Genomic DNA, 26,340 nt, shown 5'->3' on the forward strand with positions numbered 1-26,340 from the left:
GCAGGAACAAAGACAGAGAAGACGACAGGGCGAGCGCTCGTCCTGTCGTCTTCTCTGTCTTTGTCCCTGCTATTTTGCGCTAGTCTTTTGAATAACCCGAGCTTCGCTTGCACCCACCTTCACAGCTATAGTGGAAGTGCAGTCGTCTTTTTTTACCGCAGACACTTTCAAATTTTCCTGCATCTTGACCCAAATATTCTTCGTGATTCCTTAAAACATAAGCTACGTAAGTGTTCAAGCACTCTTTTTTTTCAGAAAACCATGAAAACTGACGTACCTGTATAACGTTTTCGCGCGCTTGTAGTCGCATTAACAGCTTCGCTGTAAAAGAATACAGCGAAGTCACTGGTGTAAAATAAAAAGTTTATTGCTAACTTCAGCAGATGTCTCTCTTCTTAACTCAGGCATGTATGTGGCGATCAAATTGTTGTTAGCTTGTATTCCTATAAGTGTGTGACGATTTGTTGCTCCTTTACAGGCTCTCCATTCGACTTGTCGCTCCTGCAAGGAAACCAAAATGACATTGAATGACGCGTTTCTTCTTTTCCTTCTGTTTGACATAGTAATAACAATGGTAATCTAAATATTCAATATATCCAGCATAGGTCTCATGCCTGCTTCGCACTGCCTAGACTCTGAAGTAGGTCCGCTTCTTTAACGGCGTGAGAGATTCTTTAATAAACAGAACGCACTGCTTTCACATAGGTGCGGATGTCGTGGTGGAGGAGAGGCTACATAATTTTCGTCGTCTAATATATTTTTGGAAATATCCAATGTAATACAAGTTAATTTGGCTCCACTTAGACAAGTATGTAACCTTTTCAGAACTTGGCGCCTTATCGCCAAGATGTTTTATTTGCCTACTATTTACGTCGCAGTTAAATGTGGAATTTTCCTTTTTCACCTCCTCTAGCCTGCGATATCTGCCTTAGTGAAGGCATCACCACAGCCGCGTTCCAGATTGCACTGTCTCTATTGTGCGCGCGCGCGCACGCACACGCACACACGCACACGCACGCACGCACGCACGCACGCACGCACGCACACACACCTGCACGCACCACACACACACCACACACACACACACCACACGCACACACGCACACACACACACCACACACACACACGCACACACATGCACACACACGCACACACGCGCACACACACACACACACACACACACACACATGCGCACGCGCACGCGCACATATACATACATACATTAAGAGTGGACGCATTAGCCTCTATTTTCTTTCTTTCTCAGTGAGAGCTTCGCAAAACTGTGGGTTATAGTTTTTTATAATTACAAGACGTCTTTTCGTCCCTGAAGATCGACCAAGCAATGAAAACATTCGCGGTGTGAAGCAAAGCATTAATCTTCTCCTAGTCACCGCCATTATTAAAACGACATAGGCTACGTGTGTCGCTGATAGCCTTTAGGTTGCTCTCCATCTTTTCGACGATAGTTACCCGTCTATGTGCACGTAACATTCTAAGTCACCTGGAAACTTCAGCATAAGACTAATGAATGATGAAAACATGTACTGGCAAGACCAAAATAAACGCGACGAGTGACTGATGAACTTTACGAGCAACTCAGCGAAAACAACAAGACCACATCCTTTTATCATAAGCCCAACATGTCGCCCTGAAACATAGCGCGTTCGGCGATAAGACTGCAGAAAATTGCGACACGACATTTCGTATTGCTATGCTTTTAGAATAATATGAATTGAGAGGTTCCTTTAATTACTCATAAGAGGGCCGTCGCACTTTTTTCTCTACGGAGCGTTCTGAAATAAAATTTTTTTAAAGAAGTCTTTACGACCAATCGGGCCTGGCTATAGTTTCTGCCCCGAGCGTCTAATTAAAAGCGAAAGCTGTCGCGACGGTTGCGCACTCGCCTTTCCCAGTCCTGCCGGTCGGGCAACCTGGTGACGAGCACGGGGCAGAAGCAGAGCCCCTGGCCCTTTGCGAACTCCTCGCCGTCCTCGATAGTCTGCGGCAGCGGCTCGTGCACCGTGTCCGGCACGAAGAAGAGCAGCAGCGCCGCCAGCAGCGACAACACGCCCATCACCAGCAGCGGCAGGTACCGGTCATATTCCACCTGCAATGCGCAAAGCGTGTGCACTGTGCGAAGGACCGCAGAACAAAAAGTGATATCGAAAAACGCGACCCCCCGAGCATTTAACCAGTACGATGATATCGTCCTCTTGACACCCCAGTGGGGATTCCCACTTCGTTTAAACTTCTAGACGCAAAGTTCTTGCGGGAGCTTTTGTTTTTTATCTCGATTTAACTATTGTACACTGCCGTCTCTGCTTCATTATGTATGTAGTCCCTATGAGCCAAAGATGTGTACGACATCAGGCTCAACGGAAAGCCTCAATGGCTTTCTAGCGAGGCTTTCCCGAACTCAAAATATGTGAGGGAATGCATTTATGGTATAATTTAAACTTATCAGCACAGGGATTCCTACACTGTTGATCAAGGTTGACTGGATCATTATTGTATTTCGCCACAGATTTCGAGGCCGTAGCTCTTGAAACTGTTGTTAAGCACAAGATTTTTGAAAATCGATATGTCTTATTACTGTTGAGCTTCAAATCTGCACTTGAGACATGCGTCCTTGAAAGGAAACTCGGTGCCTCTTATTAAATACATCGAAAAGGAAACACCGTTATTCTCGGAAATCACGGCCCCGAAATTGATTAGGTTTGTTACATTTAAAAGAAAAGGTTAAAGTATAGCTGCTGTTGGGTGGGGATAATTTACTTAGGCCTTCGATATTTTTACAAAAATAGTAAAATATCAGGAAAGAACGCTAACAAGTCAACTCTGTAGCTCAGCAATGAGAAGCGATATCACAATTCTACAAACTGAATATAATAATATATCTAACGCATACAAAATTCTTATATTATACACCCTTGGGATACACAATAAGTAGGACTTTTGCAAAATTCACACGAACATTGTAACAAATCCACGTAAGCTGTAGTTTAATACACCAATTTTGTCCACTTTCGGTTCTCTAACGGGCGCATATTAAACAACTGGGATATCTGTTATTGGTGTTATTGGTGTTATTGGTCTTATTGGACATCTACGAATTTGTAAATTTCGTGTTCCTATTTTTCTTTCCAACTCACCAATTTTGGACAATTTTTTATACACAATCAGGCCACAGATCTAATACCGCTTTCTTTAGTCACTGTAATTACACTTGATCACTGAAATGCAACAAATTTCATTAAAATCGGTCTAGATGTTATCCAAGAAAAACATTTCTCCGTTTTAATTAAACTTGAATAGGCGGCATCGGAGTTTGGCCCGATCTAAAGTTTCCTCTTCAGTGATTAATTAAATATGACTAGTAAAACATTGGTAATTAGCTAAACTCACATTGGGATTCATTGAACAAGTGATGTTTAGCTACGTCTTCAGGTAATCCAGTTGATGTGACCGAATCACGATCAAGAATTTTGGACATTGCCACTTCGACTATCCGTCATACTTCACCGCAGTGCACCAGCGTAACTTAATGAGCAGCATTAAAAAAATTGTTTCAAAAGAACGCCCGAGTTTCAACAGCGTTCAGTTGACAACGTTGACAGGGTACACCCTTTATTAACATGTGCATTCACGGCACTTACTCGTAACGCACTTGTTGCGTTATAGCAGTAGTTCGGTCAGGATTGAAACACTGCTTTAACGCAGCAGGAAAGCTACAAATAAGTGCCGCAAATACACCTGTTATTAGAAGGGCACACGCTTTCGATGTTGCAAACTTAAAGTTATTGAAGTTCGGGCGGCCTTTCGAAATATGATTTTTTTTAAAATATGCTGTCCATTCAGTTACGCAGGCACATAGTTGTGAAGTTTGACAGGTGGTCGCAGGGGGAATCTCCAATATTTCTGGGTATGTTGCGAATAAGTGTGGCTGCCATTGACAGGAAGGTTAAATACTCGCTGGCTACCATGAGCTGGGTAACAAGATCATCTAGTATATGTATATATGCCCTCTGGACTGTTGTCAGGTCACGACAGCACAACCTCGAGTCCACTAGGACAGGGCGTACCTACGAGCTACAGTGCAGGCAGAAGTAGTTCTCGCTCCCTGGTGGAAACCGTGTTCGGACTGCCAATCCGTAGCCTTAGAAAATGATGCCCGGCATCCAAGTCACGACATGGCATGACAGTCATGTACTCGGCGCAGTACCGTGGTTCAGCCGGGATGAGCAAACCAAATCTGTAGATTATTTTACTGTCGTAACGCACGATCGACTGGCACAACCAAAGCTTCAATGCGCAAGGGCCTCGGATATTATGAAATGCGAGGAGTCAGCGCGTCGGGCATGCCCGCTGCGGGACCCATGATCATCCTCTCGTCTCACCAAGTAAGCGACGTCCGCACCCAGGCAGCTGCCGATGTCGCCGAAGAGCCGCTTGATGAGCACACCCCGACCTCGTATCTCGGTGGGGAAGATCTCGGAGGCCAGCTGGTACGTGATATTGTAGCCGCCCGCGTAACAGACGATCGTGATCACAGCCATGACTAGCGTGGCTGCCGATGAATCTGCGCCCGTTAAAAGCGACAAAAGGGTAAGATAAACGAGATGATACGTGATTGAACTGTTCTGTCGTGTATGCGTACAGAAAAACTGCCACGCACTGAAGTTTCGTGGGATTAAACCAATATATTCACTACATTCTTACTAACAGTTCCAGCGGTGCTGCGGTCATCGACAAGAGGAATAACACTACGGTTGAAAACTTCGCATGTCACGACATCTACGGCTACAGAACTTACGGCTCTGCGCGGTGCACTTAATTTTATTACTACAAAGAGACTCTGTGAATGGACCATGTTTTGTGACTCAAGGTCGGCACTACAATGTCTGCAGTCGGCTCTTCAGCATGGAGCTCAGGGTCAGTTTACGTGCTAAATCGTGAGGACGTCAAGAAAAATTCAACGAAATTTATTTAGAATGATTACGGGGCCTTTGCAGGATCACTGGAAATTGTTACTCAGACAATGCTGCTCGAGCGTCACATGAAGACTACGTTCAGATCAACTGACACAGACACTGCGAGGCGGCTTCGCCAACTGGCACGTGCACTCTCGTTTGCACAGTGAAATACCCCAAATGGAAGTGCACCAGATTACACGAACTAAAGTCTTACCTGCAACTACTGCCTTCACCCAGACTACAACGGCGTGAGGCCTCACTTCTGTGTCGGCTGTGTGAGAAATTACCTTCACGAAGAGTTATACAACATTTCTTGGGATGGCTAACAACGCATCGTGCGGTATCTGCGGCTTCGAAGAGAAAGTCAACCACTTTTTCTCCTTCCCCCCCTCAATATGATTTGGAAAGACAATTACTCGCCAGCGAATTGAGACGCTACTGGCACATCGTCCTCGCCGATTGTCGGCCCCGAAGGCAGTGAAGGCATTTTTGACAATTTAAAGCGAAACCTCCAAGAGGTGCCCGTACAGCTTCAAAAAGTGAAGAAGTAGTGCACCTACCTGTTCTGAGCAGGGCCATGACAAGGGCGATGATGCCCCCGATGAACATAAAGGCCACGTTGGGCCACCGCCGCCCCAGCCTGTCGAGGGCCAGGATGGTGAACAGGTTGACGGGAAGCTCGAACGCGACGGCCGTCGAATACGTGCCATACACGTTCAAGCCGAGGTGGCTCAGCTCCAGCGTGTTGGCGTTGTAGACGAGGCAGATGAGGAACCTGCATCACGTGTCCGGTCACCTAGGAGGTCGCGAGTCCCCATCGATCGGCTCGCCCAACTGTGCGCTACCAGATCAGTGCATGCATTTGGACTGCATTAGTTTCAGCCGAGTGTGTTGAGTGCTTCAATTGTGACTGCATTCGACTACGCCGGTAGTGATGTGAGCCTGTAGCCGTTTGCTGCCGTTTTAAAAGCGACAGCTTTCTTTGGTTCTTCCGCCCACTTGGTTGTGTGCGTATTTTTTTCCCTTTATGAGAGGAGAGTCAACTTGGGCCGCTATAGGTATGTGCTGACCACTGTCTGGCGAAAAACATACCTTTCCCCAGTACAAGGCAGCCAGCCGATCTGAGAACTGGCTAACCTACTTGTCTTTTTGTCTATTCCTGCTTCCCTTCCCCTTCTCTGTCTTGCCGATCAGGTAACGTGGGCCACCGGTGTGTGCCCAGATAGACAAATTGCTACTGGCTCCTCTCCGGTCTATAGAAGATGGCTTGGGTCACTGGGTATATGCCACTGAATATGTGCCCGAACAGACTAGTTCGGCACCACGTGCCTAATATTCCTATATGCCCGTCCTTGGCCAGTCCCCCGAAATTGACATGCCATGATGACACAAGGGGTGCGCAACCTTAAATATTAAAATGTATTAAATTGTTAGCGCCCCATCCGCAACAGAATCACAAGTGCCAAACGCGGCCGGTTGATGGACAGACATTGAAAGGAAGCTTCTTTTTGACGTATTAATCGATCGCGTTTATCGCGTTTTCTTAGAACGCCCTTTTATAGATAGCATTTACGTTGTTACCTTTCTTTTCTTTCCTCATCAATTGATCGTTGCGTATCTTGTTGTTGTAATATCTTTAACGGTCTTTTTTTCCTGATTGCGTATCTTGCAAAATATATGCCGGAGCCTTGGCTTCATACACTTGTTCGCGATGCGGTAGCGTGGCAGACTTAGAGCATACGCTTTGGCGGTGCTCCGCGTTACGCAGCGACAAGGACAACATCAAAGAGCGTTGGGACGCGGCTCTCCGCCGCCCCGAACTAGAAGAACGGACATGGGCAGTCCATCGGGCCCGCGATGTGGCCCAGAGGCTAGGCCTTTCGGTCCCGAAGTGGGAGCGGCCCGCTTCGAGCTAGGAAACTAAAAAATAATAATAATAAATTATGAGATTTTACATGCCAGAACCGCGATCTGATTGTGAGGCACGCCGTAGTGAGGGACTCCGGAAATTTGGACCACGTGGGGTTCTTTAACGTGAACCTAAATCTAAGTACACGGGTGTTTTCGCATTTCGCCCCCATCGAAATGCGGCCGCCGAGGCCGGGATTCGACCCCGCGACCACGTGCTTAGCAGCCCAACACCATAGCCACTAAGCAACGACGGCCGGTGGGCTAGGAAAGTAGCGCGACCTGAAGGACCTGAATAAAGTTTTTCATACCACGCCATACTCCCCTCTCTATTGTTATGACCTTGAAGGTGCGACTAATAAATAATAAATATTAGGCACAATAAGATTGAAAAATGCCTAATTACATGCTAAAAATTTGCAGGCGCGGGAACATAATGTTACAAAGGTATTTTTGGTAAGATTTGCTCTTATTTGTCGGGCATTTTGACAGGTTGAGGAATTTTGGTAGTATATACACTTTAACCTCACGAAACCACAGTTAGCTCCGTAGTATACAGGGAGGCGCCTGGTATTCTGGTCAGACACGGTGTTCTTCAGTGTTCAACTGCGAAAATATTCGGCAAAAAAGCATATTTTTTGGAAACTGCCTTTTTACGGAAACGCTCTAGCCTACGATCAGAAAGCTCAATCAAGTGTAACACATTGAAATGCACATAAATATGTGTAGATTGAGAATCATAAGGACATTAGGTCATAAGGTCATGATAATCATTAGCAATAATCTGCAAAACATTTTTGCAAAGTGACAAGTTTTTTTGTTTTTTTTAGTATTCGACGCAGTACCATTGCCCCAAACAAGAAAATAGCACCTCAAGAATGGTTAGAAAAGGGCGTGATACAAATCTAGCTCGGGGCACCTCACACAAGGAAGTGGTCGCTGACATTGGCAATCATCTTCAATGGTTTCTGCCACAATTTTTACAGCGAAGCTGTTTACGGCTAGGTTCTGTAAAAATTGCGTGCGTCTATTGAGCCGTGTAGATCGAGAATTTGTCCCCACACTTGGGCCGATCCCGAAGATAGTACAATACCGGGCCGACCCGCGGCAGAGGTGAAGCAAGCTTTATGCACTTTGCCCACTTGCAAAAATAAGCTTCATATAAATACAACCCGTATTAGATATTAAGCTAAGAACAGATACAATACTTTGACCCGCGTCCGCCATGTCTGCGTTCGCACTGCCCTCTCTTTGTCGGCGTTCCAAGCGCTCGTCTATCTCCTTTCCTTCCGCTTTCGCGTGCTGGCGGTCCCATAAGCGTGCGCCAGGACCGCCAGGCGGAAAGAAATGCGAGCCGTCCATGTGGCCCCGATCCCGCAAACTTAGAACGTTTCACCAGAGCAACGGCCAGGTTTCAGAGGGAGTTTGTGGGGAACCAATTTTGTGTGGCCTGTGTTGTGCGTGACCATTTCTGGTTTTCGAGTGACCCCACAACCATTACTGCACTGCGGGACATCGACCAACGCACGATCACCTTGGCTACGGTGAGGCAGTGTGTCCCGTTGGACTGCGGTGAGGTGCGTGTCTGTTCTACGTGCCGGGATTCATTAGTAAAAGGTGTCGTGCCGCGTTTAGCAAGAATACATGGTTATGTATACCCCCCGGTGCCTCATCATCTTCCGAGGCTCAACATCGTGGAGGAGCGACTCGTCGCCCCTCGCTTTCCATTGGGTGCATGCGGCGTTCGAAGCACGGCAATGGACAGTTCGCCTTTAAGGGGCGCACATACACAGCTTTGCTGGTCATCCACCTGCACAGAGTGCAATAGCACTGAATTTTTTGTGACCACTTCAGTTACCCTTAGGGTCTCTTGCTCACTCTTTTTTTGTCCATCCTGGCCACGTTAACCTAATGCTACCTGATGCTACTGAACCGAATCTTGGGGCTGTTGTTAGTGCTTGTCGGTCCTACGATGCTGTGGTGATGGTAGGGGAGCTTTCCACAGCCTCCATGACTCTATATAGCTCTGCAGTTACTCTAGTGAGCCAAACTACACAAAACACTAGCCAAAAATGGTGAGCCTAGCATCTACGGCCCCTGAAACTGAGGCAGGTTGGATACAGATTAACTGTCGAATGTACGTACTGTATAACAGGCCTTCGAGACGTTTTGTGGCTCCCTGTGCATCTCACCTTTCGTTCGTTCGTTCGTTCGTTCGTTCGTTCGTTCGTTCGTTCGTTAGTTCGTTCGTTCTGTCGTTCGTTCGTTTGTTTGTTTGTTTGTTTGTTTGTTTGTTTGTTTGTTTGTTTGTTTGTTTGTTGGCTTCTTTCACACTCGATATGAGTAGCACGTACTGAACAACAGAAAGTTGTATCTGGAGTTTATTTTCATGTCGCTCTACAGTTTTCTCACTGACACTTTTAATCTAAATTTAATATTTGAAAAGTTGATTAAATAAGTAAGACTAATTATTTAACTAGGCGTAATAAAAAGATAGGCAAACAACATTACCTTAGTTCTGTCCAGCTACGTGGCATTTGCATATTTTCGACTCTGACTAAAGTCAGCTGGGACACCTTGTATAGAAATTGCTTATAGTGCCTTTGTCATGGACTGTGGCCTGGATTTTCTCATGCATGAGATCGCGACCAACCTAGACCTGGCGGCCAATACCAGCACCGATTCATTGTCAACAAAGATACAGCTATTCGCCTGGTAGTCGTGGGGGTAAAGTGTGAGCTTAAGGACACTGAGGTGAACATAAGTTGGCCGCCTTACCATCCGCCGAACAGCACCAGAGTATTCCTCCGAAGCCGGGGAGTCGCCACCAGAGCTAGGGTGTCCTTCCAGAAGCTCCTTTTCTGCTCCGTCGGTGCCACTTCCGACGGCTTTATCTGCGGTTTCAAAAGGTTTGCAAAACCATATGTGTGATCAGCGTAAAATATTGTTGTTTTTTTTTGTTCTTCCAAATTTTTCGCACTGTTCTTTTTTTTTTTTTTTGCTACGATAACTAACGCTTCCACTGACTAGAAACGAGGCCCAATCAACTAGACAATTGAAGTGCGCAACAACTACGATGGAAATGCCCGGTCGTTGCTTTTCTGTATCGTGTTCAGTATCTTCATGGGGTGTACGGTAGCGCTATTAAAATACGGCACAAAAGAAGACACACAGGGACACACAGCGCCTGTGTGTCTTCTTTTGTCCCGTCTTTTAATCGCGCTACCGTGCACCCCTTGAAGATGCATTACCAACAAGCCCACATTGCAACCCTCGTATTCAGTACTTGCACTTAGATATTTCTCTGAGACATTCCTGATTACGAAATCCCCTGCAGTTAGTTCTGTTTCGAGATCAACTTGAAGTTGTTGCCTGATGGTGAAGCGTAATCAAATTTAACGTGAGCTGCTCACTTGTACTGTATAAATGGAAGCGCAGCTGCCGAGTAGAAAGATACGGAGGTGATCCAACATGGACTTTCACGAATTGAGGCATGCGTCATTATGCGACGCGCTTAGATTACCGTTTTTTATATGCCATAAAGAACGCGAACAGTCACTCGATTTTAGACTGTCTCTCTTTAGAAGTTTTACCTGTTATACTGTATACTTTGGCTGCATTGTATAAGCGGCGCCCGACCTCTGCGCGTACGACGATAAAACTGTGCCACGGGAACAAGTGCGAAGCACCATTGGGGAAATAATGCCCTCAGGCTTATGCGCTGTATTGAAATTTGTAAGCATTCGAAAGCTTGACTGACCGTCTGGCTAGTGGAACTGAAGAGCATTTATGTATGTCGGACGCATAGTATATCGTATCATCAGCAGCAGCAGCGGCAGCCTATTTTATGTCCACTGCAAGACGAAGGCCTTTCCCTGCGATCTCCAGTTACCCCTATCCTGCGCCAACCGATTCCAACTAGCGCCCGGGAACTTCCCAATTTCATGGTATATATATATATATATATATATATATATATATATATATATATATATATATATATATATATATATATATATATATATATATATATATATATATATATATATATATATATATAATGTAGCGAGCGCAACACATGCTTGACTTCCAACTTCATCTTCTACACATCTCATCATCCATTGTACAGGCGCCGACAAAAGTGGTATACTCCACGCAGCGGGTGCTGGAGCAACGGCAAACTGCATCGCAACGCCATCTACAGGCAGCATCTGGGATCGAGTCAGCCAAAGGGTGTCCTTTATTATTCGCAGGCATCGGTCATTGGCTGTCTAGATCCCAGATGCCGCCTGTAGATGGCATCGCGATGCAGTGTGCCGTTGCTCCGGCTCCCGCTGCGTGGAGTATACAACTTTTGTCGGCGCCTGTACATCTGTATATATCATCACCAGCAGCACAGCTAGAATCTCGTGGTAGTAGCACGAGCTCGGCTGGAATAAAGCGGTTTGTTACAATTGGTGGACGGTGCTTTTCGTTCACCCAAGACCTCTCGCATGTTCTCACTGGAGCTCCGCATAACACCACCGGCCATGCTCGCTTCAGCGAGTCCAGGCACGTCCGGGGCGACTGCTCCACTGCAGCCTTCGCCGTCCGTCGTGACCATCAACTGCCGCCAGCGCGACCCTCAAGTCTTAGCTGGCCTACGCGGGGATGACGTGGAGGAATGGCTCCGAAACTAGGACCTCGTAAACGACTTCAACAAGTGGGACAGTTCACAGAAATTACGGAACGTCCCGTTCTACCTGTCCAATGTCGCGAAAACCCGGTTTTGGAACCATGAGTGATATATTCCTGACGGGGCGACGTTCACGCTACAGCTTCGGCAGATTTCAGGTGCCCCAGCTGTTCGCGCTGAGGCCGCGAAGAAGCTCGGTGAGCGCGTACGATTTGCTGGGGAATCGTACACCTCATACATTGAGGATGTGCTTGCATTGTGCAAGCTTGTGAACGCCACCATGTCCCAGGGTGACCGAATACGCCACATTATTAAAGGCATAAACACCGTCGGCTTCAATGTCCTTGCAACGCAAAATCCTGCTACCATCCAGGGTGTGATAACTACTTGCCAGCGTCTTGAGGAACTACAGTCCCTTCGGCTACGCCCTGATACCTCCGACATTCGTCTCCCTTCGACCATGGACTTGCGCACGCTTATCCGCGACATCGTCCGTGTAGAGCTTCACGGGCGGTGCTCTTCCTGCGCTCTGCAAAGTACCGTCCCTTCTCCACCGACCGGCTTGCGCGACTTCATTCGGCAAGAGATCACGCCCGCATCGCGTCTACCGTGCTCTGACGGCCCCTGCACTCATCAGGTACCAACGTATGCCGACGTTGCGGCGCTCTGTCCAGCCATTACTGCCCCTCCGCCTACACCAGGGGACCACCCTCCAGTGGCTTCGTTGTCACCGCCAGCGCGTGTACAGCGTTACTACGCTCCACGTCGTGCCAGGCCCATTTGCTACTACTGTGGCTATCGAGGGCACATTTCCCAATTTTGTCGAAGGCGTCAACAGGGTGAGCAAAGGGGCTACGCTCCCGAGGAACGTACAAGCGTCCATCCAGCATTAGGGTATCAGTGCACGTCTTACCGCTTCCTCTTATCACGGGTCACCTTCTCCTTCCTACCCTACTGATATGCCTGTGAATTCTCGTCAATCTCGCCGCAGGTCGCCGTCTCCAAGTCGTCGTTCGGTGTCGCCTCTCCGACCCGCTTCTCGTGTCACGAACACCCTCTCGGAAAACTCCCCGTCGCAGTTTTAGGAGGGGAAACTGCATCCACTGGGCAGCCTACAATTCCTCCGCAGCGACCGTCCAACTTGTCAGTGTTTGTAGAAGGTGTATACGTCGAAGCTCTCGCTGATACAGGTGCTGCCACTTCGATTATTCGTGCTGACTTTTGTTCCCGCCTCCGAAAAGTGACCACGCCTTACTCCGGCTCTTCTCTTCGTGCAGTGACCAACGCTGTTATTCGTCCAATCGCGCGTTCGTGTTTCCGTAGAAGGAATTCGACACCGCATTGTTTTTTGCGGTATTTCGTGAGTTTACCCACGAACTCATCTCGGGGTGGGTCTTCTGCGTCCGCTTCTATCTCTTGTCGTCAGCACTCCATACAACTACATGCCACCGGCAATTCTCTTCCTAACGACGAAGAACGCATTCGTCTTGTCACCTCTTTCGATTACGTTCTTTGGCCATCTATAGAAGAGATTGTAAATGTCAACTCATGCAACATTGTGAATGGCGACGTACTCATTCCACCCTACGACCACACCATATCTTGAGGGATCCTGATTACTCCTGGCCTTATTCGCTTCTCTGAGGGGTCTGGATTGTTTACGACCTTCGACCCAACTCCCGAACCCCAACTGTTGCCTCGTGGATCAACTGTCACTTGCGCTGTTGACACTCATCCAGCTGCAAATTGACACACTTTCGATAGTGCCACCCTAGTCAAGATCGCCGCCAAGTAATGCCTCTTCCACACCATTGTTGGCAACCATGAGCCCTAACCTAACGCCTGCCCAGGGTCAAGATCTCCTCGCACTACTGAACAAACACCGTTTCTTGTTCGACGCCAATTCGCCAGTCCTCGGTATGACTATCACCGCTACTCAGTGCATACAGAGTGATGGCTCCCGCATTGTTCAGAGGCGCCCATATCGCGTGTCTCTTACAGATGGCAAAACCATTGAGGAAAACGTATCAGACATGCTTAGACGAAATATCAAACGTCCTCCCCCGAGTTCCTGGTCCTCCCCAGTTGTTCTAGCGCAGAAGAAAGACGTCTCGTTGCGTATTTGCGTTGATTACCGTGTGCTGAACAATGTCACGGGCAAAGATGGTGTTTACCCCCTGCCACGGATGAGCTGTAGCATTCCAATCACGAGAGCTCTACCAAACCAGTCATCAAATTACAAAAGTATTTATACCGAGAATTACGCGCTCTAGAAGCACGTTTTTTGAGCGGGACTATATATTAGTCGCGGAGGCAATCAGCTGTCGCGGTTCGGTCATCTGGACGGGGCCTAACCTTTTTCTAAAGTTGTACTTGACTATAGATCTACAGTCGAGAGCAAAAGTCTAGATACCACGCCATCAGCAAATAATAATAATAATAATTTCTTCTGGTGCAGCCGTGCACCATGAAATTGTCTTAATGCATGACGCTGGTCAGACAGATGTATACGTAGGCAGTACCACTTGATTTCAGTCTATATGCCTACGCTGGGAAGAAAACAACATTTATAGTGGCACTTCTGGTCCCCAGGCTTTTGCTCTCGACTGTGTCTCAAGGCTTATGCCTTGAGCTACAAACATGTACTCGGACCATGGATTATCTGCCACTCATGCGTATCGCGTTACGAAGGCGCTATTAACTTTTCTGAGGCACTGGTCTCGACAAGGTATTTTAATACTGCGTGTGTGTGTTTTGCGCGTGTTACATGTGTCAAGTGTCGTGTGTCTTGTGTGTATCATTTCATTTACCATTGCGTTCATCTGGAAGCAGCGGGCTAGGTGTGCCTCCAGGCGAACATCTCATTAGTTTTTATTAATAGCCTTTCTTTCATGCATACTAACCGATTTCAATCAGTGATCGCAAAATGTGCCATAAATTTACTAATTACGAAGTGAGCATTATTAATTACATATTGTATCGTAGCAGTGACGGTGAAGAAGGCAGCAAAATTGTAGTTAACGAAACTAGCGTTTTATTGGACGAACTTGTGCAGTCAAAAGCAGGCTATACTCAAAGAACAACGATGGCGGCGAACACACTCGGCGATCACCGAAAATCCGATCGGCGGGTCAAGCGCGTCGACTTTTATACATCAGTCGTCGAATGTTCCAAAGTAATCGCTGGGACCCGCGTGCCTTCCACAAAGTTCTACATTGTTCGCGTCGCGCATATGTGCAATCAGATTACGCAAGGTTCGGTCACACATAGCGGATGGAACCATCGATAACATTCCAGAAACTTCCTATACATGCAGGCGTGTCTTGCGCCGTGCGATAACATTTGTTAGGCGGTGAAACGTGGTCGCCCGATAAAGATAAACAAGCACACGTGTCACTATTTAAAGGGACACTAAAGAGAAAAATGATTTCTTCATCAGCAAATTACCTTTCTGCAACACCAAAAACGCCACTCTTACCACGATAAGACACTTGGTAAGCCAGAAAAAGCGCAAGAACGAAAGACGGGTGGCGACACCTCCTTCAAGTTCCCGCACCTGGTCGCTGTGACGTCAGGGATTTTGATGGCATCTTCTAGGGCTTAATTAAATATATAGCGGTACAGATTGACTGCATTGTGTTCTAAAGGAACCAAATATTAAACATGGCAACTTTCGAAAACCTTTACTCAGCCAACGCGGCCCAAATGCGAAAACATACTTTGAAATCCCTGACGTCACACTGACGTGCCGGCGTCGGGGATTCGGCGCGAAATTCAAATACTGATACTTCGACCTTCATTTTCTCACCTAATAATCAGCCTATTATTTTGAAATGGCTGCCTGCAGGATTCTCAAACAATGCTTTATTAGTCTCAACTGATTTATTGTTTCGCTTTAGTGCCCCTTTAATCAGTCATGTTCGCTAAATTTCTCATACCCCGTTATGTATCCCCAAAGAAGCCTCTTTGTCTCTGCTGTGCTGTTTACAGCCATTACTTCGAGCCTTCGCAGAATCAGCCGACACCTCCGGCCCTGGTCTGGATTGTCGGTGCCGTCGGTGCTATTGTCTACCTTTTTTACGACCCTATTCGTCGGCGTCCTATAGAACGACGACGGAAACGCGCAAACAAGACTATAGTCTCGTTTGCGCCTTTCCGTAGTTATATAGTAGCTATAGGGAACGAAACTACCCCAGCACAAGGTTCTCGTAAGTGCTATTCTGCGAATTAGTTTAGCGGAGCTCCGTGACACTAAGATATTGTAAAGGTTAAGCGCGTGAATGCATACTACGTACGGTGCGTTTCTCACTCGCCGGCGCGTTAGGAAACACGTCGGCAAGCAAGCACGCTCTCCATTCCGCACGGTATAGTAATTGCAGCTGTGTCACCGCCGACCTCAATGGCCCCACGCTGCAATGAAAGAAAGACAAAAATTTTTTCTGCGTCTGTCGGAACGGTCGTCTCCTTATCGCGTAACGACTGCTCGCTGACAGGTCGCTTCACGCCGGGCAATACGAGGAGGGTTCGCGAACGTGCAACAATTCGCGCCTTTCTGAGCAGCGCTCGCTCACTTTCGCGATAGTTCGTCGCGCTTTTTTAATTTTCTTTCTTAGCGTTTCTCATATTTTATTCTTATAGCGTACTGGGTGACTCCGACGCTTGAACGCTCCTAAAGCCTTGCAATTGTTTTTCTGATCGCATGAGTGCGCTGAGGCGAAAATGCTTGTTTCAGACTAATAGTTTGAGCAATGGGCGGTTAATGAAGGACGTGCGCGCGAGCTCTTCGTACCAGTAGTGCGGACACATACTGATACCGCACTTGCTGCTATACAATGCCCAACTTTTAACTGCTGTCGCTCTCGCTCGCCGAGCAAGTTCCGTTCTCGACCCGCACTCAATCGTTTCTCATTTTCGAAAGGTCGTGCTTCAACTCGAAACGACGCTCTTCGACGACGTATTCTTTTGTGTTATGTACGTATGGGTTGTGCTTATACGTCTACCTCTTCTTTTCCGCTTGTTTTATATCTTCTTCATATTCTCTTTGTCTCTGAGTGGGGTTTATATATATATATATATATATATATATATATATATATATATATATATATATATATATATATATATATATATATATAATGTTTACATTATTGGTATTAATGATGATGATAATACTAATGATGTCCCATGCAACTACGAGCGAAGAATACCGATGAAGACAGACCAGCGCTGTTTGATGGCAAAGCAACTGCTGATAGCCCAACTGTTTAATTTTTGTAGTCTCGGACACGTTAGCGAGGTTTCTATGTCCGCTAGACCGGAGGAGTAACTCCGGCTACTGTATGCGCTCATCCAGCGGCTAGCATGCTTGGGTGAGGCCGGTTCACCTGGCAACTGCTGCTGCTAATGGGTCGTTTCTTGAAGCTTTTTCTTTTTTTTTCGCGGAACGCATCAAATCGTCTATTATCGCACATCGCGCGGTGCCAGCGTGTTCTGGCGTTTCGCTTTGGTGCTCTGTGACATGAGCCACGGAACACATGTCCACAACATTAAACAGCTAAAATGATTAAATATTAGATCGTTTTAGGCTGCCACTAAAGTGCCGTGCACGATGTGAAATCTTGGCAACGCCTTCAAGACCATTCATTAAAGTGCTCTCTTCCGTGCATGCAAATGACGGAAATGCAGTACATTCAATGACATAATGGTGTTTAAAGATTAACCGCTGTAAAAATTACCGCTGATGCATTGGACGTGAATAAACGAAGCGAGTTTCTGCGTAAATAGACTGCTTCGGACGCTAATTGTTGTTGCTGGGAGGTACCAGACAGCGATCAAAACACGATACCATCCTATACCGCGAAACAGGTATGCTGAGAAATTTCCTTGCCACATTTCAAGATATTTATGTAGGGGATCTGGGACGGTCGACAAAATGAAATTCTCCTCTTCATATTAATTCAAAAATTATATTTGACAGTACTACTTAAAATCAGACATCCTTTCTACAGGCCAGTAGAATCACGTATAACAGCTGTCGTCGTCGTCGTCGTCGTTGTTGTTTCCCATGCAATAAACTCATAATCCAGCCAGAGAAGAGTGCCATCAGAGGCTTTAGTAAGGCTTTAAGGTGAAATCATTAAATGCTTGATTTAAACTGAGCGCGCAATGGTGTCGGCGCCTCGCACTCTGGGCGCGACCGCCGCCCTCCGACCTGGTTTTCATTTCGGGCTGCAGATGGCGCTACCAGCCGCAAAAGTTTGGCCTACCTGGACTCGATAGCGCACCACGTCGCGAGGCGCGCTGCTTGCGAACGCTGCCAACAGCCGCGCTTTTTTCGCACGCTGCAGCTGTCGCGCGCACTCGTAGCGTTCCATGTTGGTAGAGTGACGCTTTTCCTATCGCGTGCGTTTTTATTTAACTCATACGCTAGCACATCTGGAGCCGAAATGCCTGTCCAACGGTGAGGCAACGACGGCAGTTCAGATGTGAGCAAAGCGAGACAGAAGAATTCGAGGTATGTCGCACATAATTGTTTGTGCGTCCACGCACAGACGACGCACACTTGTGTGACGCGCAGGGAAGCTCCGCGTGCGACTGAAGGCATCCCGTGCGTCATCGAAGCGAGTATTGCGGCTGGCGTGTTTGTCTGTCTGCACTGCGCAGGAAAGGCAATCGCTTCGCGCGCCTCCGATCTCCGCAAGCACGTGGAAGTGGGAAACTCGCGAAGGCATGCCATACGGTAGCTCAGAATAGAGTTTGAACATGTAAAACAGCGCGTGTATTACCCAGAAGGAAAAAAGAGATACGGTAAAGTGGAAGGCAATGCTTATGTTCATTCCAGTAGCTAACTTCTGGTAAGGAATATCCCGCTGACAGGAATGTCAGACGAATTCTGTCGAAAATTGCACGTTGCACAGAATATTCCGCCCTCCAGAAACACTGCAGTGTTTCACTCCATTTATTCAGGGCAACGATACAGTATACTCATTGCTCACCGGGTGAAATTGCCTACGAGTGTAGTAGATACGTCAGTGCTTGCGCACTGACGTATATGTGTGGACATGTGATAGCCTGTTGGCTGGCGCGCGTGAAACTGGCCGTACACGAAACGTTCGTGACGCGAAGGCATTTTTTGGCATTGCAGCGGTCAGGGCTCTAATACGGCAAGTGTACTTGCATGAAACGAACTTCCGATGGGGTTCGGACGTGCCTTCGTCGGTCGTAAAGTGGCGCGACCGCTTCACAATGAGCCACAAACCCGCTGGTTTCAAGGCCGGGAAGCACGCGCCATTTCGTTGTAGGCGTTTTCTTCTTTAGGTGTGTGCCTTTCTTTCTTTAAGTGATCACACCTAGCGCATTTTTGTCGGCATCACAGTGAGGTCATCCCACAACGTAGCGTATGGAATGACCGCGCCGTCGTCCGCCGACGCCACGCCCTACATCCACCGGAAACGCGCGTTCTCGTGTGGTTGCCGGTGCCAGCTGCCATCGCAGCGTTCAACGACGCGCGCGCACGCAGGTGCGCGTCTAATTACTATCGAAGAGAGAGAGAATGCGGGAAGGTGAGTTTAGTTTTTGCGTATATATGGCTACGTTTCATCACAAGGGGGACAATGGAAGCCACAGAGAGAAGAGACAAGAGTGCATCGAATTCAGGTTCCGCCTGAAGAATGAACGGCGTAACATGACGATTGCTCCGCGCTGTAGTAACAGCTGAATGTTTCGGTCGTCGCGGTCAATTAGCCGCCATGACAGTATACACCACCCATAAACACACTGTTACCACCACATTAATAAAAAAAAAATTACCCGCCTCGCGATTTTAAATAGTAACTGGAAGGGCTTTGAGAGAGCGCTTACTCCCTTTCCCCGCCCTACGAAACGGGAATGAGCTAAGCTTAAAGAGAGAAGGAAATAAACGTGAGAGAGGGTGAACAATGCGCGCATGCATGAGTACATTGTGAGTCTTGTTGACATCGGAAACCACGACAAGCCTCGGCTTGGTTTCTGCACGCGAGGAGGTTGGCCGTGATCCAGATTTTACCGTGGGATGGAAACGCTTACAGGGTTGAGAATGTAAACACGTGAGGTGAGCGCAGCGAGGGAACACGGCAAAACGTTTCACGTTCATGGAGCGAACGCACGGCTATAGGTACTGTTGTCGAAGCTCTAGTATGCATACACGATTTCTGCGTTGCGAATATTCTTCTGCGTCTGACTCTGTGCATGACTGACGCTATTATTTTCTTTTTTTCTCCTTATCTCTTCTTCGCCTTTCCACCTCCCCAAGCCGAGGGAAGCCAACCGGGCGCGTCCTTAGTTATAACCTCCATACCCCCCCTCCCTATCTCTCTCTCTCTCTCTCTCTCTCTCTCTCTCTCTCTCTGTTGTTGTTGTTGTCGTTATCGTCGTCGTCGTCGTTGTCGGTGTTGTTATTGCTGCAAAGGTTTCTGTGTATCTTACGTACGGAGTAGTCCATATCACAATCTACAGGGTAAGAGGCCAAATCCACTGGCTTACCTGGAGTGCCTTGAAGTCATCCACCGTGATCTCGCGCCGCCCATTCACCCTAGCGATCTTGGTGAGGGTACGAATGGCCTCGTCCCTCCGCCCTACTGTCAGGTGCCAGCTAGGAGATTCGGGCACGAACCTGCAGGGTGAGAGCGCGACGTGAAAACATACGGCGATGAGCAGCTTTGACTGTGTAGGCAAAAGTTCAGAATCAGGAAACAGTTGCTGTGACTTTAGTGGCGAATTAAATCGTAGTTACGGTGGCGGGCTGCGGATTTAGCACCTTTACGCTTGGCCGTATCTGTCATATACACTAAGGTCTAGCAAGCACGGCAAGACTCGTAGCCATAAGCGCAAGAATGGCGCTCCAAAATCACCGGCGTGTAGCAACGCGTTACGTTGCGGACTTCGGAGGTGATGCCGCGCAACTTGCTATAACAGAGACGAAATGGGAAGGAAAGGTAGCCATAAGCGCAAGAATGGCGCTCCAAAATCACCGGCGTGTAGCAACGCGTTACGTTGCGGACTTCGGAGGTGATGCCGCGCAACTTGCTATAACAGAGACGAAATGGGAAGGAAAGGTGCGGTGGTCAAAAAGACGCACTTTCGGCTTACTGCCCTACAGAGGAAGAGGATTAGGGTTCACAAAAAAAAAAATTAAGGAGAGATATAACGACTGCACGCACATCCGGTGTTCTAGAAGATCGTACTGTTCCACCCATCAGTTGTAATATCAGGTTCTCAGTAAAATACTCGTCCCTTGGTGGCCGGCTCACGCTTCAGACCTGGCCGGTGTGATGTCTATCTTTTTTTTCATCGTGCTACTGATATAAAGTGCGGAAACAAGTTCTCACGTTCCAAAGAACGGAATGACCAAGCATAATCATCTATCTATCGTAGGCAGCACGCAAAAGGATGAAGCCGACTTGGGGACAACAGAGGACCAGAGGTCGTCCTGTGATGACAGGTTAAATTGACAGCTTGAGAGCTCTTCCTTGATTCGGTGGATAGTGGTGCGTGATAGTAGTGATAGTGGTGCTTGGTTGGTGGAGCGACGTGTCTGGTTAATTTCGATAGCGAGCGAGAATCTAGCTTATAATATATAATCCCGGGGTTCTCAGCACCGCACAGCCTTTTCAGAGGGGCAAGCGGCTCCTACATAGCCGCACGAAATAGAGCAATAGCAGGTCTGTGTGATGCCCTTGTAGATGTCCAGGGCAGCACACGCGTTGCACTGAAGGATTTAGCGTGTCCTTATCTCTGTCTACAAGGAGTGGGTGACCCGCGGAACTTACTTCGTGACTGCGATATGGGCTGGCAATGATTCTCCTTAAATTAGGATTCCGAGTAAGCGCGAGTCGTATAAGATAGCGTTGATTCCCAGAGCCTCCAGCAGACTCGCCTCGTAAGAAAGGTAGAGAAGGTAGAGTGGGGATGGCTATCTAGCGATGGTCGAATCATCCATCAGAAAGTTTGGATCTGCGGGCAGTCAATGCGCGTCTTTCCGAGGACGTCTGCTGAAGAACACGTTCGGCGGCCCTTCCGCGAGTCCCGAAGTGTGCAGCGTGAGCACACATCAAACGGTTTCTTGGCTTGCCCATCATCGGGACAGCTAAGAATGTGGCCTTCATGGTCTTCAGCTACACCCAAACGTCGCTGTGTCCCACGGCAATGTTGCTCAGCCCCTGCCCGCCATCCGGCTTGAGGTTTACCAATACAGACGGGGCGGCGCAGAATCACAAGATAAATCGCAACATGTTTAGTCCAGTCGTAACTACCGATTAAAGATCCCTGAGTCGTATGCGTCCGTTTGCGCACTACATGCGATCGGAATAACTTCCAGCTTGCCCGCTTCACTGTCCACAAACACTTATTCGCTTTAAAGCATGGGAATAGTACGGGAAACGAGGAAAGACACAGCTCTGTTGAAGCCGACGTTCCGACGAGGGTACTCGTCTTTGTCAAGACCTTCGGTGAAGTATGGGCTCCGACACCTCTTGCTTGCAGCCCCTCCGCCCCCCCCCCCCCCGTAGTCGGCGCCTACGGCGATAGCAATGTCTGCCTATTGCACCTTCCTTATTTATTTTTCTTCTTTCTTCTTTCCGTGGTGCTCTTCTGGCAAGCCTTCAAAGTTGACGTCTGATAAATGTGTCAGAGAGCAACAAAGGTGCGGTTACAAGACGGGTTAACAACCGCCGCTTCCCCGTTTGCTAGCAGAACTTGCATGTGTGAGGTTTCGCGCGGAAGGGACTCTTGATAATGCACAATCGCCAGTGGCGTGCATCCATCGCCAGTGGCTTGAATCCCTGCTGGTCTTCGCTGAACCTAACAAACTGTAAAATGCTTCCACGTGTGTCTTATGCAGCAGGACAAGCTTGCGAATGAGAATATTCAACAAACAGTGACCTCGTGTAGAAGTGGGAAATGTATGGTCCGAGAGAAGTAGACTGTGCTGAGATATTAACGAATTGGACAAACACTGTCTGCTAATCCACTTGCCGGTCTGGCCATGGTCTGGCTGTCTCCTCGTTCGTCGCACAGCGCAGGGAAAGCGCAGCTAGAAAGGAGTAGAGGCCATTGGTCCCCAGACGAGTCTATACGGGAGGATGACCAACATGGGAATGAAAACATACCCCGAACCTGTACGCGGCACGATTAAACGGCGGGCTGCAAGTATATCTGCGCTCATCCCGCGGTCGTGCAGTCGGCGGCGTGGTCGTGCGATTGCGCTGCAAGCCACTAATCTCTCGCCCGCAAAAAAAAAAAAAAGAAGAACTTCGTCCAAGTCTTCGTTGCCAGCAAAGGCCACCATATCGCACAAAGAAACAAAAAAAGGGGCGACAAAGAGAGAGCAATGCTGCAGTCTCTCCTCCAGTCCAAGCAAGTCTTATCATTAGCGGCGAGTTCGTGGTGGAGGTTAAAAAAAAAAGAAGACAAAACGAAGACAAGAACAAAAAAATACCGGTGTGATCGCCTCTCCGTGAATGAGTATCGATAAATATAGCAAAGCCCGGCGGCCGACGCAGCGTTGCTGCTGCTGTCAGTGTTTATCGCTTCGACGGCGGTGTCTCGCGCGTGGTCTTTCCCAAGGGTGATTCCCCGCTGGACTTTTTCTATTTCCTGGGCACGAAAATAGACCGCCAGACAGCGCGCGTGCGTGCGCGCGCGCGAGTTGGTGTGTTCTACTCGCGCGTATACGCTCGTGCCTTGGCCAAGACGCAGAGATCGAGATCTTGGCCTCCCAGAGCGCAGACTTCTAAATGGGAAATTCTCGGACTTCGCAAGTAGATGCGTTGACGTCAAGACATAGTCCGTTGCTGTTACTCACTGCTGGAGTCACTCGCTTGCGTTCTCTCCTTCTTTTTTCTTCATTTCTTCCTTTCTTTCTTTCTTTCTTTCAGGCTTATAAGCTACAGCCTGTAACATGATGCTAATACAAACGTACACGAGAGGAACTTTTTGGGTGCTCAAGAAAGCATTCATCAGCAACATGCGGAGACAAAAACTTCGCAGAGCAAGGTAGCTTCGATATGCATGACTTAGTAATATAGTTAGCGGGATCTTTAAGTTTCATGTACATATACGGAGAAAACTGATTTGAACACCAACAATAAGCTTGTTCCAGAACACAATTCATCTAAGTCTATGGGATTACAGATGTTTAGACAACATTTTAGTATAACATGGCGTATGGGGGGCATTCATTAAAACAACGCAGCGCATAAATGCAAAATTCCATATTATTATTATTATTATTATTATTATTATTATTATTATTATTATTATTATTATTATTATTATTATTATTATTATTATTATTAGTGGCGCCGCCTCCTGGCATAGTAAGTTTTTCACACGTTATCTACACGCGTCAACCCCAACTCGCGCGCAAACATACGCCCGCTCTATCGCCAACTTATCAAGCATAATTGAACGGGCGCACGCTTGAACCAACGTGCCGAAGTATGGGTGACGGCGACTACCCCAACAACACACGAATGTTCGAAGCTGAACGTTTCGTGACGGTCCATAGAGTAAGCAAGTGACTAGCGATGATACGTATTTGCTACAAGCCATTACAAAGTGCGGAACATCTGCGTTCTAAGTCTTGCGCACAGCGAGAACAAATCTATCGCAACTGAGCACATCCGTGAGCCATTAGGCAGAAAAAACGCCATCGGATAGTGACCGCACCAAGGAACGTTACCGAATCAAACACATGGCAAGCCGCTGCTTCAAAGTGTTTGAAATTAGGGAGGGAAGAGCAAAAGACATTCATCCTGATTTATTTCATAAACGGGAAGTTTGGGCAGCCTGGACTGCATTTGTAGCACCGTTTTTAGTATAAGCACCTTATACGCTGCTCGCGCAGTTTGGACGAGGCATAATGAACTCAGAAAGCGCTTACATGTCCTCTGAGGCTGAGGCCAAAGCTTCGTGTCGTTCACTCAGTCATCGTCCACGATATCCACCGAAACAGAGGTTTGCTGAGTCGCACCGGGGTGCCATGCACTTCCATTGTAAACACGGAGGCAGCTGAGGCAAGATGGACGCGTCACCACGTGATCAAACATGGCGGCGCCTACGGGATCACCGCGAAAAGAGCCTATAGGGCCTACTCGTGTGACGTCCCGGCTCGAAGCACCAAATCCTTATGCTTATTTAGAAGGTGGCGTGCACATAGCTACGCAACCCGGGTCTTATAGCCGATAAAGTGCCGGTGCTCGGCAGCACGGCAGTTGCTAATACAAAAAAACCTTCCAACACCTCCCATCGTGATACATCTTCGTAAATACTTCCCGTAGAAAATCTGAACAGTAGTTCACTAGTCTCGAAAGGTAAAAGTTAAAATTCACGACAGAGAAAGTCTGCAAACGTAATAATCGTACAGTCTACTTCTCTCGGACTTTACATTTCCCATTTCTACACGAGGCCACTGTTTGTTTAATTTTGTAGTTCGCAAGCTATAATGCTTAGAGGACAAACAGAAGCGTGGCCGCATCTCACTTCTCTACCACCTCCTCGCCCCCCCCCCCCCCCCCCGCCCTGTTCACACATACCATCTCTACGGCAACCACCACCACCCCTTGATTCTGATTCCATCTGCAATTCCCATGGTACTAGGGTGGCTTCTGCACCGTGAGAGCCGTGTAATCGTGCTGGGGCCACACTAAACTACACACTGGTGTGTTCCAGTTATGTGTTTTAAAGGGGCACTGACAAGATATTTTCGACCATTCATTTTCTGCCTTAAGTATAGGTCTTAGAGCTCTAAATCTTAGCGAAAACGGTGCGCGCTCCCGTGGAAGCAGGACATTGCGACGTTTGGACACTGGCACTGGCCCGCTTGGCCGTCCGTTATGTTCCTGCATCGGCCCTCACAATGAGTAGCAGCGTACGAGGTGACCTTGCGAGCCGGAGAGAGTGTCAAAACGCCGCAATGTTCTGCTCGGACGTACCGTGCCACGACGTCACGACATAGTATCCTCCTCAAAGCGAAACCGGAACTTGCCGCAGAAAAGCCATTTTATAAAATTATTAACGGCGCTTAGAGGCTTGTCACGATTCTTTCTGGGGTTTAGAGGTCCTCAGGCTTTCACTTAACACAAGAAATGAACAGTCGAAAATATCACGTCAGTACCCCCTTAAGACACCAAAATACTTTTCAATAGTTCCCAGAGCTCTGTGAAATAGTTCCATACTAAGACCTGAATATCTGGTCAACTTGCTGAAACGATGATTCACTCCTCACAGCTTTGGACTACAGATGATGCAACAGGATACCGTATATGCCGCAAGGCACGGAGCCTGAGAGAGTTGAGTGCGCAACGGCTTCTTACGTTTCGTAAAATCTGTTGTAGGCTACAAGTTTTCTTCCGTTCAACGGGCACCTAAGCGTCAACATCGTGGTTTTTGGATTGACTCATCTTCAGACGCTTAAAGCTGTAGGCGCACATCCGGAACAACTTGCAGTGGGAAGGCGTACATGTCACACCGTTATTGCCAAGGGACCCGGTTTTATGGGCACTTACCAAAGGATGACCAGGATGGCGACGCTGAGCGCGGAGTTGGTGAGGACCAGCCCTCGCCAGCTCTGGATGAGGTCGGCGTACCAGGGATAAGAAGACGACATGATGGTCCAGCTGAAGGCCCACACGAAGCCGATCAGCGTGCGCCGCTCGGGTATGGTGAACTCGATCACTGCGCGATGAAGTTGCAGCGAGTGGAGATGCATGTCCATGCGTGTGTGACATAGCAAAGCTTAGCGCAAAA

General features: G+C 47.9%; 1 protein-coding gene and 1 pseudogene across 1 annotated transcript in view; both read right to left on the minus strand.

The window, feature by feature from the left end:
• Nucleotides 1–342: 342 nt before the first annotated feature.
• The window catches only part of LOC142572424 (solute carrier family 22 member 3-like), a 46,231-nt gene continuing 20,233 nt past the window's right edge, over nt 343–26,340 (minus strand). Inside the window, exons 4-10 of the mRNA XM_075681526.1 lie at nt 26,100–26,268; nt 20,077–20,206; nt 9,660–9,775; nt 5,534–5,748; nt 4,398–4,579; nt 1,905–2,107; nt 343–501 (exon numbers count right to left, since the gene is read on the minus strand). Of these exons, the coding sequence (XP_075537641.1) occupies nt 444–501; nt 1,905–2,107; nt 4,398–4,579; nt 5,534–5,748; nt 9,660–9,775; nt 20,077–20,206; nt 26,100–26,268 (1,073 nt within the window). The 3' untranslated portion in view covers nt 343–443. The remainder of the gene's footprint in view (nt 502–1,904; nt 2,108–4,397; nt 4,580–5,533; nt 5,749–9,659; nt 9,776–20,076; nt 20,207–26,099; nt 26,269–26,340) is intronic.
• LOC142573397 (U2 spliceosomal RNA) lies at nt 7,941–8,108 on the minus strand (annotated as a pseudogene).

This window comes from Dermacentor variabilis, chromosome 2 (genome assembly GCF_050947875.1).
Source record: "Dermacentor variabilis isolate Ectoservices chromosome 2, ASM5094787v1, whole genome shotgun sequence".
Taxonomy (NCBI): domain Eukaryota; kingdom Metazoa; phylum Arthropoda; class Arachnida; order Ixodida; family Ixodidae; genus Dermacentor; species Dermacentor variabilis.